The following is a 17,945-nucleotide window of genomic DNA, read 5'->3' on the forward strand; positions in this document are numbered from 1 at the left end:
CAATTCAAAAGTTTATATGATTGTTATATGATCTTATCAAATTCAAATTCTTATTTTTATGATTTTCATTATGTTTGATAATATCAGTTAAAGTAGTCTACAAATCCTATTTTTAATTTTACTTAGTTACTAGAGACAGATTTTACTCATAATTTTCTTACAATGTCTTTTTTTTCTAAATTAAAATATTTCTATTCAAATCTTGTTAATAGTTTTGTTTGATTTATTTAGATCCTATTATTAGACTTTTGTTAGTTGTAAAATGATAATCATATATATTTTCAGACAGAACATAAAATGTAATACGCCTTAACAGTATAAAGCTGAAGTCAATAAAAATTATAAACATCAAAAGAAAGAAAACTTTAGTGTAAGTTTATTAGATTAAAGTAACTCAAAGTCTGTCTATCTGTAATAAATAACTTTTCTTACCACTGATATTCAGTTTTACTCTTTGTTGAGGTGTAGTATAATTTTTTTAAAGGAAAAGTCAGATGGAAAATTTCTCTGCAAACTATTCTTTTTTCATTCATTTAAAAACACGGTTTAAGGGCAAAGAATTATCATTTACTTTTCTACTGAGGAATATAATATATGAAATATTATATATAAATATTATATTATTATTTCAGGTGCAAGATTAGTTAACTGTTCATCATGTTGTCGTGTTATATTTGCCACAAGAAATTTTCATTCAAGAGCGATTTGCTAATACATTTAGATTTTCATGAAGAAAACAAGCCATTCAAATGTGAATTGTGTGAAGAAACATTTTCAGAGGATAGTATTTTAACAGCACACATGAGAATTCATACAGGAGAGAAACCGTTCAATTGTAATTTTTGTAAACAGGCGTTTTCAGAAAGTAGTGACCTGACTAAGCACAAGAGGATCCATAAAGGTGAGAAACCATACTCTTGCAATACATGTGAAAAAGCTTTTAATAAGAATCATGATCTGACAAGACATAATAGGATCCATACAGGAAAGAAGCCTTACTCTTGTGATACATGTGTAAAAGCTTTCCGTACAAGTAGAGAGTTAACTGCCCACAAAAGGATCCACATTGGGAACAAGCCATACTCTTGTGAGTTATGTAAGATATATGTTTGCTCTAATTTAGAACTTCTAAGACATAAAAAATCAGCTGAACATCTCAACAAGCTGGAACCTACTAAGAATACAATTCTACCTTCTACTTCTACCAGTTTTGTTGATTGTGGTGAAGCTGATATTAAACTAGAGATAAAAGAAGAAGAAACTCTTGATAAAGATCCTCTCTCTGTCAACATGGAGGCTGAGAATGTTAAAGAAACTATAAAACAGGAAATAGGTGAAGAAGAAATTCAGGATAAAGATTCTCTTTCTTGTAAACGGAATCCTGATGAGGATCATATAAATATTATTGACATAGTCAAACATAAAGTTGAATATAATTAAGTCTATGACAGTATTAATTTTATCAAAAAAAGAATTTTATAAGAAAGATCTATTTTCAGTAAATGAAATTGTTGCATATAAATAATACTTACCTACACAGTTATTTTATTTCTTTGTTATATATACAAGACTTTTTTTTCACTTTTTTTATTTTCTTATACATTTTTAAATTTAAGTTATCTCTCAGTGTAAACCAGTAATTCTTGTTCGTTAATTTTTTTTATTTATTTATTATTTTTTTTATTTTCAGAATATGAAAATGAAATTTTCTTACATGGTATATAAAAAATATCACGAATAAAAACAGGTACATAGTTATTGCTTTAGGCATTGAAGTAAGGTCATAGGTTATTAAGTAGAGATAAAGGATTTCTTTTTAGATGTATTTTTGATATAAAGATGTAGATTCACGACATGCATTTAATGAACTACATATTTTTTTTCTTATATTACATGTATTTTATATAGGTGTCTTATTTTCACAAAACCAACTTAATTTAAAGGTTCCTAATTTTGCTGTATGAAATACACTAGATGTTAATCATTACTTTTGTAACCTATGCCTTCAATCATTTCACTGAAATGTTATTTTTAACTACAACAAATTGTACAAATTTGGGTGTACCTCAAACACTGCCAGATAAAAGTTAATTTTTCATTCAAATATCTTTTTTTGTCAACACATAATTATCATATTCTATAAAAACATTTTATGTTTCCAGATTTCAAGTACCTAAACTCGTTAAATGCTCTTCATACAACTGTCCCCTCCAAATAGAAACTATCTTGTAGACAGGATTTAGACTTGGATAGAATAATTAAGATTAAGTGAAAAAAGATATAAAGTTTGTTACTGGATATTTCTTTTTATACTTTTAATATCATAAACAAAATGTTTTTAGAAAGAAAATTAACTTTTATTTGACAGTTTTGAAGATACACATAAAAATGGTTAATTTGTGATTTTTAAGTTTCCCATTTTATAAAGATGATTGCAAAAATAATATTTTACATTGGTATTTTATAGGGAAATATTTAATGAACAATATGGCATCACTTATATTAAGTTAGATCTCATTATTAGATTTGTACTACATTTGAAATAATGATTTTTTTTTATTTTCAGACAACATAAAGTCAACATAAAGAGAAACAAACCACGCATAGGCTCAGTTTAGAAAATTAAAGTAAGTTAGATTGTAACAAGTACAAGGATAGATTTATCCACAACATTAAATAACATTGACAGACACACCCAACATATAGAGTAGCTATAACAAATAAGATAAGGATGTAGAGAGAATATTTTTTATAAAGTACATCTGGATTGCTTTTATATACATAGTGACGGACACTCCAACATATTGCTAAACTTATTAATTTCCATTCTACACAAGTATTATATTAGATATTTATTCCAGGTGCAAGAATAATTACTAATCCATCAGGAACAAGTGTCATATCTGCTCCAAGGAATTCTCTGCAAAAAGCAATTTAACAGTACATATGAGAATTCATACAGGAGAGAAGCCATTCAAATGTGACACATGTGATAAAGCTTTCCTTACAAGTAGTAAGTTAACTGTCCACAAGAGAATCCATACAGTAGAGAAGCCATATTCTTGTGATATATGTGAAAAGGCTTTCTCGCGACAAGATGCATTAGCGGAACATAAGAGGATTCATACAGGAGAAAAACCATATTCATGTGATACATGTCAGAAAGAATTCCGTACAAATGGTGATTTAACTGTTCATAAGATGACCCACACAGGTGAGAGGCCATACTCTTGTAAAACATGTGAAAAAGTTTTCCGTACAAACGTTGAGTTAACTGTACACAAAAGGATTCATTCAGGAGACAAGCCATACTCATGTGATACATGTGAAAAGGCTTTCTCACAACCAAGTGCATTGACAGTGCATAAGAGAATTCATACAGGAGAGAAGCCATTCAAATGTGATACATGTGAAAAGGCTTTCGCACATCAAAACAATTTAACTGTCCACCGGAGGATCCATACAGGAGAGAAACCATTCACATGTGATACATGTGTAAAGGCTTTCTCAACGTCAAGTAATTTAATTGTACATAAACGTATCCACACAGGAGAAATGCCTTACTTTTGTGATACATGTGATAAGGCTTTCTCACAACAAGTTTATCTAATTGAACATAAAAGGATCCATACGGGTCAGAAGCCATTCAAATGTGACACATGTGAAAAGTCTTTCTCACAACAAAGTTCATTAGCTGATCATAAGAGAATCCATACCGGAGAGAAGCCATACTCTTGTGTATTATGCCAGAAATCTTATTACTCTAGTTCAAACCTGGCAACACATAATAAATCAGCTGGACATCTCAAGAAATTAGAATCAACTAAGAATACAGTTCTACATTCTGCTTCTACCAGTTTTGTTGATTGTGGCGAAGCTGATGTAAAAATAGAGGTTAAAGAAGTAGAAAATCTTGATGAGGATCCTCTCTTTATAAAGATGGAATATTTGGACGAAACTATAAAACAGGAAATAGAAGAAGAAGATTTTCAGAATAAAGATTCTCTTTCTTGTGAATATCATTGAGCATAAGATTGCAATGTAATTAACAATAGGTTTTCTTATATGAAATACCTGATTATGTAAATATTGTAATATTTTCAATGTTAATATTAATTACTTTTTTTATAAAATTAAATCTGTATATACTGTATTTTTTCTGCTTTTACTGTTATTTTAAGATAATTTTTTAAAAATTATATTCTCCTATTTTGTAAATCAAAACTGATTACTTTGTTACAAATTGTTCTGATTTTTTTTCAGACAAAACAAAATAATGAAATGAGATGAAAAAAGGATGATTCTTTCAGCCATCATTGAAATGAATAGCGAAAACAAGGTAAATATGTATTTTTTATCTTTTCTTGCTGAATCAGATAATTTGAAATCATTTGAGATGTTATTTCTTTTACATTTTAGCGCAAAAAATGTTTGGATTTTTAAATAATTTGTTTATTGTTGCTCAAAGTAGGAAAGTTGCAAAAGTAGTTACAATGATAAACTTTATAGAAACAGTGCCAGAACAATCAAATATTTTCATTTACCACTGATTTTTTACAAAAAATATATCAGCAGCATTTTATATTCTGCTAAAATGTGAAGGTATTTATTTTCTAGAGGTTGACTATCAACTCTTGTTGATGAATCTTACCAGAAAACATGTTGCAAGCATTCAAAACAGCAACCATAAAATATCTAGATGTTAGGTAGGTATGTTTTTTGGTCAAAACAAAAAAATAGTCATCTTGTATTTGAATATGCAGACACTATAATTCTGCAACCTTGCTTTTTCAATTTTTCAATAGGTACCTCTGAATACACAGCACCTGCAGCCTTTGCCAACTTATTATTTTCAGGCAACTAAAGCTTGATAAGCAGACCAAGGCTTTACAGCTTCAGGTTTAGCATTTGGCCTAGTTTTAATCAAGGGTTTTAACATATAAAGGAGTTTTGTAAACAGAGGTGTGAAACAATTCAAATTTGAATTATGTGAAAAGACTTTATGATGATTGTAGCCATTATTATAAAAAAGCAGATCGATACAGGTGTGTAGCTAGTCAAATGTTATTTATGTCACATTTTCTGAAAATAGGAAGCTAATCTTTAATACAAAGTAGAATAATGTCTGTCCATCTGTCTGTCCAATGCTTAAGATCTTTCTAACCCATGCCGAAAAAATTTCCTCAGTATTTATGATGATCTATCTCTTGTTCATGTAATATCTTGGGATGTAAATATCCATTTATGGTAAAGATTGTGTTAGTAAATAACTCATTTAATTTATTTTCAGACTGAATGTAAAATGAAATAAGACTGAAGATTATAAAACTAAAGTCAGTATAAACATAAAGCTATAGAAAAGACATGTAAATTGAGTTTAGCAAATTAAAGTAAGTCAGTTTTTTTTTATGTATAAAAAAAAGTTTGAAAACATCCATAAAATCAATACAAATTAAAATTGTAGGTATGTAAATTTGAAGCAAAATTGCTTGAATACAGGATAATGTTTTAAGGATATGCTTACGATTTTTGGACTAAAGAATAGAGTTTATTATGTTACCTTGTTGTCCTAGGAATTTAAAGATCAGCATTTTTTAAATGTACATACAAACATTCTGTTAAAGATTATAAAGTTGCTGCACTTTCTTAAATGTAAGTAAATGTTCCAAAGTTTGAAATAAATAGAACAATTCTAACATGCCCTAATTACTATAAAAACTATATATTAGATAGAGGTGACAGACACACCCTTTATATAGAATATTGCTATACTAAATAAGACATGGATGTCATGAGATAGTTTTCGTAGTGACAGACGTACAAGAATACCTTGATTATAAAGTAACTAAAATTATTATTTTTAATTCTACATAAGTATTACACGAAATTTTTTTTTCCAGGTCTAAGAAAAATAAATAATCCATCATGAACAAGTGTCATTTCTGTGCTAAGGAATTCTCTATAGTGAGCCAGTTGACAAGACATATGAGAACTCATACAGGTGAGAAGCCATTCAAATGTAATACGTGTGATAAGGCTTTCTCCCAACAAAGTCATTTAACTGAACATAAGAGGATCCATACAGGTGAGATGCCATACTCTTGTGAATTATGCCAGAAATCTTATTACAATAGTTCTAGTATGTCAAACCATAAGAAATCAGCTGGACATCTGAAAAAGTTAGAAACTATTAAGAATACAGTCACACCTTCTACTTCTGCTTCTATCAGTTTTGTTGATTGTGGTGAAGCTGATGTAAAATTAGAGATAAAAGAAGAAGAAACTCTTGATGAGGATCCTCTCTCTATCAACATGGAGGCTGAGAATGTTGAAGAAACTGTAAAACAGGAAATAGAAGAAGAAATGGATAAAGATTCTCTTTCTTGTGAACAGAAATCTGATGAGGATATAGTCAACAATGTTGATATTGTGAAACATAAAATTGAATATGATTAACTCATTATTGTTATTAATTTTATTGAAAAATAGAATTTGATAAGAAAGATCTATTTTCAATAAATTAAATTTTTGTATATATAAAGACTATATAAATATTATGTACGTACTAAGTTATTTTTTCCTTTGTTATATATATACAAGAACTTTGTACACTCTATTTATTTTCTTACACATTTTTAAATTGATTAAATAAGAATATAAAGTTATCTCTCTGTATAAATCTGTAATTCTTGTTGTTTTCTGTACATATCATTTTTTATTTCTTGATTATTTTTTATATTTTCAGAACATGAAAATTAAATTTGATTACATTGAATACCTAATAAGAACATCACAAATAAAAACAGGTATTTGGACACTTCGTAGTTATTGGGTTAGACATTGAAATTAGAGATGAAAGATTCCTCTAGAGTTTTTGCGGAGGGTACCTCTATAATTTGAGGAAATCATGGATCTAGTGGGATAAGTAAAAGGAAGATGATTTTTGTTTGCACAGCTTAAATTCTTACTCGCACCAAAAATTAAATTTCTGTAATGCACAGGAAATACGAGGCTAGAGAAAACTAATGTAAACTTAGACTCAGTATTTAATAGATCTCCTTTTGTTGTCGAAATTTAAATATGCGATTAGTCATTTAGTTAAAGAAGTTACAGAAAAATATCTTCATTATTATTTCCAACTTCTGTAAAAAATAATCGATCTCTATAAGGTTTCAAAAGCTCTTATTCAAAGTTTAATATTAAACTAAATAAATGTAAATAATTTTACCTCTTTAATAACTGTTTTTAATTTTGTTCAATTTTAAGGCTGACTAATCTGTCCTGACAATGAATTCTCTCCAGACAAAACCATTAAGATGTGAAATATGTAATATGACATTCTCACAGATAGATAGCTTTAACAGACATAAAACAGTTCATGGTATGAAGCAATACTCTTGTAATACATGTAGAAAGGCTTTCCTTACAAAGAGTGATTTCACAAGACACATGAGAATTCATACAGGAGAGAAACCATTCAAATGTGATACATGTGAAAAGGCTTTCGCACATCAAAACAATTTAACTGTCCACAAGAGGATCCATACAGGAGAGAAGCCATTCACATGTGATACATGTGAAAAGGCTTTCTCAACGTCAAGTAATTTAATTGTACATAAACGTATCCACACAGGAGAAATGCCTTACTTTTGTGATGCATGTGAAAAGTCTTTCTCAAGACAAAGTTATTTAATTGAACATAAAAGGATCCATACTGGTCAGAAGCCATTTAAATGTGATACATGTGAAAAGGCATTCTCACAACAAAGTTCATTAGCTGATCATAAGAGAATCCATACAGGAGAGAAGTCATACTCTTGTAAAGGGGGGGGGGGGGTTTAATGCAATCATCTCGTAATCAGTGAGCAAATGGCACTTAGAATTCGAATTTCGATCTGAACTTTTGCATGAGTAATCCTTGGTAGGTCTATTTTCCCTAAATCGAACAAAAAGTTGGAAAAATGACAGCTGGCGGCTCAGCCGTTTAGCCGTTTTTTTGCCTATTTTCAGGGTAAATCCATCATCAATTACGTAGGAATCAACTTTTTAAAACATATTTTTGGTTTAATTCATGTTAAATGATAGTAATAACCATTTTTAAAACTTCTAGTACCAACAGCTACCGTCTAGAACCGTTTGAAAGCGTTTTAGAGTGGAAAAGAATATTATGTGGGGATAGGTTTCGTGACTAATTTGCAATTTAGATATCCAAAAAATGACAAAACTGCTAAGCTGCCAGCCGTTAGCCGTTACTTTTCCAACTTTTTGTTCGATTTAGGGATAATAGACCTACCAAGGATTACTCATGTAAAATTTCAGATGGAAATTCGAATTCTAAGTGCCATTTGCTCACTGATTACGAGATGGTTGCATTAAAACCCCCCCCCCCCCCCCCCTTATGCCTAAAATCTTTTTCCTTTAGTTCAAGCTTAACAAATCATTATAAATCCGCTGGACATCTCAAGAAGTTAGAATCTACTAAGAATACAGATTCACCTTCTGCTTCTACCAGTTTTGTTGATTGTGGTGAAGCTAATATTAAACTAGAGATAAAAGAAGAAGAAACTCTTGATGAGGATCCTATAATTCTAAACATGGAGGCTGAGAATGTTGGAGAAACTCTAAAACAGGAAATAGAAGGAGAAGAAATTGAGAATAAAGATTCTCTTGACATCGTTGAACATAGATTTAAATATAATAATAAACAATTGGGTTGCTTATATGAAATACGAAATTTTGTAAAAATTGTATTATTTTTAATGTAAATATTAAAGGGAGGGGGAGTTTTTAAACTTTCGATTACTCCGTCATTATTAGGCTTGATATTAATGTTAGACTATAGGTTATTTGGAATAAAACAAAATTGAAAAAAAATTTCTAAGAGGATAATACCATAAACGTTTTTCCATTGATTTTCTTTGGATTTGCATAATGAAGTGGATCAGTAAAAATCAAAAAAATATAGTTTTAAATCTTTTTCTTTTATCATATGTGTTACTTTAACAAATAGAAACAATGTACTAAAAAGCTGTTATACACTTATGGACTACCATAGACAAAATAACCAGGAAAATGTAAATTTCATAATGAAGTGGTTCAGGGTTTATATGACACTGTGACAAGCTCTTATCGTAAATTTATGCATGTCAGTATTGTTCTGATGATTCCTTTACCAATAAGTAAAGGATCTGTAAAATTGTTAAAGAAAGGTTGTTTGTCCTTTCAAAATTATTTAGCTTTATTGACAAAATGATTATAACTTTTACAATTTTTCTTGCTTGTCTGACCGCCTGTTTTTTCTTGCTTTTTTTTGTTTTTATTAATAAAAATATTATTTTAGGAGATTGAGAGAGGATATACCATCATGAATACCTGTGATATTTGTTACAAGAATTTTACTAGAAAATCTTCTTTGGTTGTTCATAGTAGGGTTCATACAGGAGAGAAACCATACTCATGTGATACATGTGAAAAGACATTTTCTCAAAATATTCATTTGACTAGACATAGAAAAATTCATACAGGTGAGAAACCATACTCCTGTGATCAATGTGAAAAATCATTTTCTCAAAATAGTGATTTGAATGTCCATAAAAGAATTCATACTGGTGAGAAGCCATACTCATGTGATCAATGTGAAAAAACATTCAGACAAAGTAGTGAATTGACTTACCACAAAAGGGTCCATACGGGTGATAAACCATACTCATGTGATCAATGTGGAAATACCTTTAACAGAAGTAGTAGTTTGACTGTACACAAAAGAATTCATACGGGAGAGAAACCATTCTCATGTAAACTTTGTGACAAACATTATGTCTCTAGTTCAGATTTATCAAAACATAAAAAATCTCTTGGACATTTAGAAATGATGAAAACCTGTAATAATACGGTTCCAACTTCTGTTTCTATTAATTTAATTGAAAGTGAAGAAGTTGATGTTAAAGAAGAAATTAAAGAAGAAGAAATATTTGATGAAGATCCTCTTGCTTGTTAACAGAATTATGATGAAGATAGAATTGATACTATTGATATTGTTCAACATAAAATATAAATATAGAGATTTAATTGTCATAGGATACAAATGTTTATTAATGGTAATTGCTCAGTTCAAAAAAATTAATTTTCATTTTAACTGTTAAAATGTTGTTTAATTCTATCTTTATTTTGCTTACAACTTACTTTTTAATAATGATTCATTTTACTTTAATTTTCTGTGAATAATTTGATATTTTTAAGCATAATGACAATAATTAATTTATTGGTTTCTGTGTGAATAGAATATTTATCAAATGTAAATATATTATTTTTAGATAAACTACATAAAAATACACTAAGTATAGAAAGCAATGTTATAAAGAAAACAAGTTTCCTACCAATATTGTTTCTAAATGAACAGGTTATTTATTTTTATTCATACTGAAGGCTCCACCTTATCCTCTAGGGGCTTCACCAATATTAATATTTGGATTGTTCGAATATGAGCTATTGACAAGACATACATTTAAAAAACCTATTCATGTAATAATGAATAATAAAAGATAATTTCCGACAAAATTTTTATATAATTAACATTACACCATTAACAAAAGTATTTACTTGTCCCGTTTCTGATTGAAAGTGGATGGAGTACTATATGAGTATCATATTTAATTAAATGGGCGGAGATTTTTTTTATTTTATATAAAATAAGAGTTAACTTTTGTTTATGTTTTAGATTGATAATTGTATTAATGTCAGTCAGCAACTAACATTCACAGTGAACAGAGAGAAATCCGCAGAGGAATTTTGAATTTTGAATAAACTCATAAAAGGTAATTTAATTTCTTGGTTTGATTTGGTTTTCACACTAAGTTTACATTAATCCTACATATATGTATCATGACAAAGGAGGCCATTTTTTTTCGCGTATTTTCCGAAAAAGGTGGGTGTTTGAAGTCTTTGATAAAGGAGTAGAAGAGTAAAATTTGGTATGACAGTTGCTTTGAATGGGATTATTTTTGAAAAATTGCGGCCGAACCGCCGCTCCCGCCGAAAACCGCTTAATTTTGAATGATTTGAAATAAATTTTATTTTCTTTAAAAATTTCCATATATTTTCGCCTGACATTTAAATCCAAAATTCAAAAGTGTCCAGTGCAAATAAAAGGTCAACTTGATTAGAAAATAATAGATTTGTCTTAAATAATTCAAATTTGTGTAATTTAGCAAGAAAAAGCAAAAGATCGGCGGTATATACACTACCCCGTCCCGGATTTGAAAAATTTTGTTAAAATTTTTGCCCCCAGACAAAATATGGTTGATTTACACAAAAAAATGACCCATGCCAAATATTTTTTCTGTAATGCAAAAATTGCGATGGTACAAGCACTGCAAAAATTTTAAAATCTGCAAAAAAACCCTGTTTTTAGGGCTTTTTTGGGGCTTTTGTACCAGCACAATTTTAAAGATTTTTACAAAATTTCAATTCAAGTGTGTTAATATATACCTGAAATTTGCCAAAAAAATGGGGGCAGTCTCAATTATAACATATGAAGGTGTAGCAAGTAATCTTCCAAATACAAAATTGTCAAATTGCATACATATATAATAGGGTTGGGCCGGATACTTTTTTGGACGGATACTGGATATATGGCTGATTTATAATGCCGGATATCCGGTTATTTAACTGATGTTCTTTTATTCAGCCAGATATCCGGTAATTTGCCATATAACGATTATATGTCATTAGAAATCAACCGGATATCCGGTATTCAGCCAAAAAAGTATCTGCCCAACCCTATTATATAAGTATGTCATTGTTTCTTTTTTACAGTGAAGTTTCTGATAGATCCAGGGAATGTTTCAGTTATTAACACTGAAATAAAATTAGATGATCGATCCTTCTCTCAGGTGCCCCAAGAGTCCTTTAGGAGCATTACCGCTAGAAAGTTCTACAGATCTTGTGAAAATTAGATAATTTTTAACATTTTCTTTTTATGTGTCATTATCCATTGTTTATCTCTGTTTATTAATTTTGTATTGATTTAATGGAAAAAGATGTCTTAGCTTATAAATAATGTTCGGTGCTTTCCCTCAAAACGTCTTTTGAGCACTGACAACCCCTCTCTCCTTATATTAACTTGCAAGGGTCCCTGGTACCCAATATAAACTATCCTAACCTGACCTTATATATTTAAGCAACAAACTAGAAAGTATCCCTTCCGTTTTTCAAGGTCGGGTATGTACTCGACTTGGCACTTGGGAAACTGGCAATAATTTGCATTAAACTTATGTCTTTAATATATCAAAAACTAAAGCTATATGGCAGAAGTACCGATTGCAGAGTTGCTTCACTTTCTAAACCCTTATTGTTACAGGAATCATCAACCAAAGTTTTTAATCAAATTTCAACTTGCTTAGAATAAAGAAAAGAGCTAACCTTTACGGAGTTCGTTCAGACTCATATTATAGAAAAGATTTGCATTTAATAAGTATAAGAGATAGATGGGACAAAGGCTGTTTATTACACTAGTCCCAAAAGTTGGAAAATGACCTTTTCTTATTCGTTGATTTAACAACTTTGGGAACTTTCAATCAATTTTGATGGATTGGTTTATTAATTTGAGTGTTCAATCGTTTCTACCACTAATTTTAAATTCTAATGGCTTTTAAATTTATTTGTATATCCCATGATGATACACAAACTGACCCTTTCTGTTGATTACATAGTGGTTGAAACGTTTAATCACTAAACTTAATGAACCAACCAATTAAAATTCAATAAAAGTCTCCAAAGTTGTTGAGCCAAGAAATAAAAAAAATTTTATTATAAACCTTCCGGGACTAGTGTATTAAACAGCCCAATGTCCCCTCCTCCCTAGTTATTATTAGACTTGTGATACACTCTTGTATAGTTGATTTATTAAGTTGAGTGTGTAAAAGTTTGAACTTCTAGTCTTAATCTACAGAAGGGATAATTTTTTGTATCATTATTTGGGATGTACATCAATTTATTAGACATTGTCTTATCCCTTTACAGGGTGGGGCAAATAAGACCGGACAAACTTTAAACGGCTATAGCGCCAAAACTACTTGACCGATCAGGACGTTTAACCACACTATAAAAAGCTTAGGCAATAATCTTTTAGCACAAAAAAATCTTTGGACGAAGATGGACGTGTACAACGAGCTAGCCGCGCATATGTTCAACAAGGCAGATTCCAAATGCGCCGGTGGTTAAATCTTGATTCTCGACTAGGGCCCACTACATCTCACCTCAGCCCATCTGTAGGTGAGGTAGAGTTATGCAACTTGCTGGGGATACTGTTAGATACATAAGTAAGACAGTAGAAAAGACTAGAGCTCTCTATCTGAAGTGGCTTGGCCGTAGTACTCCAGCAAAGTGGAACGGGGCAGATTTTGAGATGTAAAAAACGTCAATAACCATGAAAATTCGTGAAAATTTCTCGGTTCTTGACTTCAGGGACCCATATTGAACTTTAAAACTCATTTTAGACTATGGGTTGCGCTGACAACCCTAGCTGAAACTTCATGCCAATTCTAAAAAGGTAAAGAATGTCGTTCTAGCTCATCTGTGGTCCAAATAAGAGCCTCCGTGTGTAAGGGTAGCTTGAAAGTTGGGCGAATTTGGATCCTGCAGTTACTCACGTTCCTAAGGAAATGTGGCCTCCCAGCAGCCCGATCTTAATTTAATGAAACTTTTAAGCCTGGGGCTACTTTTAAGCATGTCCCAATAGACGTGCTCATACCAAAAAGACCTCCCTCATTGCCACTATCAAGGAGAACTACGCCAGCTTGGACAGGTACATTTTGACCTGGACCTGCCGGCGGTTGAGGAGGCGGGTAGAGGCGGTGATTAAGGTTGGCGGCGATTTTATTAAATAATCTAATAGTCATATACCTATTTTGCTTGCCAGTTTTTAAAATTCAATAAAATCTTTAAAATTGACGATTTTATGTTCATTTGTTTAGAAGTTAGAATTTGTCCGGTCTTATTTGCCCCACCCTGTATATTCTTGAATAACATGTTATTTCTTGTTATGTAATAAAAATGAAAGTGTTCTAGTTATTATTAGACTTTGAGTACAGGGATCTAGAGGGATAAGTCAATGGCTGATAAATGGACGTGTATACCCCATGATTATACACAAACTTAACCTTTCTGTTGATTACTATAGGTGGTTGGAATGTCTTATTAAACCAATTAAAATTTTAAACAATCTAAAAAGTTGTTAAGCAAACAAATGAAAAAGTTTTTAAAACTTCGGGGACTAGTGTAATTAACAGCCAATTGTGCTCTGCCTCCCTAGTTATTATTAGACTTTTGGTACACTCTGGTATAATTCAGAGAGGGAGGGGAAATTGGACTGTTATTTCACTTGTCCCCAAAGTTTTATAATTGTTTTTCTAATTCACTAGGTTAACAACTTTGGGAATTTTATTGAATTTTGATTGGTTGGTTTATTAAGTTAAGTGTATAAACGTTTCAACCATTAAGTTTAATCTACAGAAGGGATAGTTTTGTGTATCAAACAAATTTAATACTTATATAATAGAGTTAGGCCAGATACTTTTTTGGCCGGATACTGGATATCCGGATGATTTATAATGCAAGATATTCGGTATCCGGCAATTTACCGGATATCCGGCCGAATAACCAGATATCCGGACAAATAACTGGATATTTGCTAGATATCTGGTCAGATACAGGATATCCGGCATTATAAATGAGCCATATTATCCAGTATCCGTCCAAAAAAGTATCTGGCCCAACCCTGTTATATATGTATGCAATTTGACAATTTTGTATTTGGAAGATTACTTGCTACACCTTCATATGTTATAATTGAGACTGCCCCCATTTTTTTTTGGTAAATTTCAGGTATAATTAACACACTTGAATTGAAATTTTGTAAAAATCTTTAAAATTGTGATGGTACAAAAGCCCCAAAAAGGCCCTAAAAACAGGGGTTTTTGCAGATCTTAAAAACTTTGCAGTGCTTGTACCATCGCAATTTTTGCATTACAGAAAAAATATTTTGCATGGGTCATTTTTTTGCATAAATCAACCATTTTTTGGCTGGGGGCAAAAATTTTAACAAAATTTTTCAAATCCGGGACGGGGTAATATACACTATACAGGTTTTCTGTGGCAGCGGTTGATTTATAGGATTTAAATGTATGATTCTAGAAATATGATAAATAGATATTTGTGTCCATGTCCTTTCGTGAAAATCTTTTTTAATATTCTTTCTTTTATTGTAAATATCATATTTAACAAGGCTGAAAACATAAGTAAAACAAAGTTCTGAAATCAGATAAATGGACAAATGAACATAACTCTTGTTAGAACTTAATAAGCAGAATATTAGTAGTATAAGTGTAAATGTATTTGTTGCAAAGTTGCTAAAATGTGGTGTGACTGCAAAAGACCTAAAGACATCTATATATCGGGGACCTAACCCTGTGGGGCTACTTAACATTACGTAACCTAACTTAAGTAAGTTGGGTTAGTGCTTAGGAGCACGAGTTGAGTATCTTGATTAAGTAAATGGGCGGAGATTTATTGTTTATGATTTAGGTTTATAATTGAATGAATGTCAGTCAGCAACTAACATTTCCAGAAAACAGAGTAAAATCCACAGAGGAATTTTGATTCTGGAATAAGCTCATGAAAGGTATGAAAGTTATGCCACTTTCACTTACTCCGTCATTATTAGAGTTGATATTAATGTTAGACTATAGGTTATTTGGGATAAAACTTTACTTTTTGGTTATATTGTCAAACATTAATACCTAGCCTAATAATCACGGAGAAAGTGAAAGTGGTATAAAACAACCCCTCCCAACCCTTACTATATATATTATGTTTCTACTTTTGAGGTTATTTAAGATTATTTGGTTTGAATATTTTTTCTATGCAAATTAAAATTATTTTTGGAACTTTGGTTTTTTTACAGATAACGGATAACAATGAAATAAAAGTATAATTCTTGCAGCCATCATTTGAATAAATAGCTAAGATAAATTTTTAATTTTCCCCTTACAACTAACCCCAGCGAGGCAAGCTAAATCTTAATTTTATTAGTGAGCTACTCACTTCATTTCAAGATATTTGAACAAAATATCTCTTTTTGCTTACTCAGTTTTTCTCTTTTTTGCAGTGCAACTATCTTTATAAGCTACAGCGTCTGTCTCGCAGTAGCCAAAGAGTTCCAACAGGATTTAGTTACAAGGAGAAAAATTATTGAGAAAAAATCAAATTTTCAAATTATTAAAAATTCTTTAGTTATATTAACAAGAAATGATGAGAAAGAAATTGCACGCTGTTTGTGTGAAAGATTCTTATTACAAAGTTAAATACTTACTCAACAAATTTTTTAATCTTGAAATGAAATGTCAACATCCTCTGGTTTCTACTCTAACCAACTAAAAATACCAAAGCTATAACGTCCATTTTAATCTCAAATATTTAATGAATTGTTACTTTATGAGAATAGGTACTTAATCTTTTTTTTCACAATATATTGAGCAAAGCCAAACCAATTTAAAAATATTTTTTTTATTTTTCAAATCAAAACTTGTTTTTTGTTACATTGCAATGTACATATATTTATTTTTTTTATGAAATTTATGCACCTACTATTTTTTGTAAAATTGAATAGTTTAAGTTGAAGTTGAAATTGATGAAAAAACTTTATGAATCCATTCCACTCATAAATTGTGACAAACAATTTTTATTTTAGGTGCGAGTACAATATCCAATCCATTATGTTGGCGTGTGATATTTGCCATAAGAAATTCTCCTTTAAGAGTAATTTGACTAGACATATGATAATTCATTCAGGAGAGAAGCCATTCAAATGTGATACTTGTGAGAAAGCTTTCGGCTCAAGTGGTCAGTTATCTGTCCATACGAGGACTCATATAGAAGAAAAGCCATACTCATGTGATGCTTGTGAAAAGTCTTTCTCACATAAAAACTATCTAACTGTCCATAAGATGATCCATACAGGAGAGAAGCCATACTCTTGTGATACATGTGAAAAAGCTTTCCGAACCAAAATTGAATCAATTCGTCATAAAAGGATCCATACAGGTGAAAAGCCATACTCTTGCAATACATGTGAAAAAGCATTCAATACAAATAGTGACTTAACTGTTCATAAGAGGACCCACACTGGTGAGAAGCCATACTCATGTATATTATGCAAGAAATCTTTTAGCAAAAGTTCAGACCTATCAAGACATGAAAAATCAGCTAGACATCTCAAGCAGTTAGAATCTACTAAAAACACAGTTACACTTTCTGCTTCTACCAGTTTTGTTGATTGTGGTGAAGCTGATGTTAAACTAGAGATAAAAGAAGAAGAAACTCTTGATGAAGATCCTCTCTCTATGAACATGGAGGCTGAGAATGTTGAAGAAACTGTAAAACAGGAAATAGAAGATGAAAGTCATGATAAAGATTCTCTTTCTTGTGAACAGAATTTTTATGAGGATATAGTCAACAATATTGACATTGTTGAACACAAGATTGAAATATGATAATCTATATGCTAATATGAAGATATTTAAAATTTGTAGATTTACTGTTTATAACAAATATTTTTAACTAATGATATCAATGTATATTCATTTTTTTTTGCTTTTCAATATTTAATTCAAATATTTCAGAACAATTGAGTTTTTGTATTTTATTTTGCAGTTGTACAATTTCTGTAAAATCAAACTTGTTATTTATGCTAGTTATTTTACTATTTTGATTCTTCTCCGATTGAATGGGGATCATTATATTTATCTTAAATTGTGTCTTACATTATACTTATTTTTTTTTCAGACAAAAGAAATAAAATGATAAAAAAAGTGTGTTATTGTAACCTATTGCTGAGAAAAAAATCAGGTGAATATGAACTATTTGTATAACATAGTGGTTTTGATAAA

The 17,945-nt window shown here is 30.5% G+C and overlaps 3 protein-coding genes across 3 annotated transcripts; all 3 read left to right on the forward strand.

Moving 5' to 3' along the window:
• The first annotated feature begins 278 nt into the window (after positions 1-278).
• LOC145310465 (uncharacterized) lies at positions 279-1,629 on the forward strand. The gene is made up of 2 exons (XM_080150417.1): positions 279-370; positions 633-1,629. The coding sequence occupies exon 2, from the start codon at positions 658-660 to the stop codon at positions 1,438-1,440; it is 783 nt and encodes a 260-aa protein (XP_080006543.1). The 5' UTR covers positions 279-370; positions 633-657; the 3' UTR covers positions 1,441-1,629.
• Positions 1,630-5,903: 4,274 nt separating this feature from the next.
• LOC145310471 (uncharacterized) lies at positions 5,904-7,842 on the forward strand. Its single transcript, XM_080150422.1, has 2 exons — positions 5,904-6,429; positions 7,303-7,842. The coding sequence occupies exons 1-2, from the start codon at positions 5,926-5,928 to the stop codon at positions 7,840-7,842; spliced, it is 1,044 nt and encodes a 347-aa protein (XP_080006548.1). The 5' UTR covers positions 5,904-5,925.
• A 752-nt stretch (positions 7,843-8,594) lies between these two features.
• On the forward strand, positions 8,595-17,737 carry LOC145310472 (uncharacterized). The gene is made up of 4 exons (XM_080150423.1): positions 8,595-8,675; positions 9,341-9,992; positions 11,130-11,148; positions 16,748-17,737. The coding sequence occupies exons 1-4, from the start codon at positions 8,595-8,597 to the stop codon at positions 17,547-17,549; spliced, it is 1,554 nt and encodes a 517-aa protein (XP_080006549.1). The 3' UTR covers positions 17,550-17,737.
• The last annotated feature ends 208 nt before the right edge of the window (positions 17,738-17,945 follow it).

Source organism: Acartia tonsa, unplaced genomic scaffold (assembly GCF_053477335.1).
Source record: "Acartia tonsa isolate MP-2025a unplaced genomic scaffold, ASM5347733v1 sca1, whole genome shotgun sequence".
Classification (NCBI taxonomy): domain Eukaryota; kingdom Metazoa; phylum Arthropoda; class Copepoda; order Calanoida; family Acartiidae; genus Acartia; species Acartia tonsa.

Excerpts from the sequence above, each read along its gene's own strand:
- LOC145310465 (XM_080150417.1), top strand. The coding sequence starts at position 658 with ATGTTGTCGTGTTATATTTGCCACAAGAAATTTTCATTCAAGAGCGAT.
- LOC145310471 (XM_080150422.1), top strand. The coding sequence starts at position 5,926 with ATGAACAAGTGTCATTTCTGTGCTAAGGAATTCTCTATAGTGAGCCAG. Across the intron at positions 6,430-7,302 it reads TAGTCAACAATGTTGATATT|ACAAAACCATTAAGATGTGA; the intron begins GTGAAACATAAA and ends AATTCTCTCCAG.
- LOC145310472 (XM_080150423.1), top strand. The coding sequence starts at position 8,595 with ATGGAGGCTGAGAATGTTGGAGAAACTCTAAAACAGGAAATAGAAGGA. Across the intron at positions 8,676-9,340 it reads ATAAAGATTCTCTTGACATC|GAGATTGAGAGAGGATATAC; the intron begins GTTGAACATAGA and ends ATATTATTTTAG.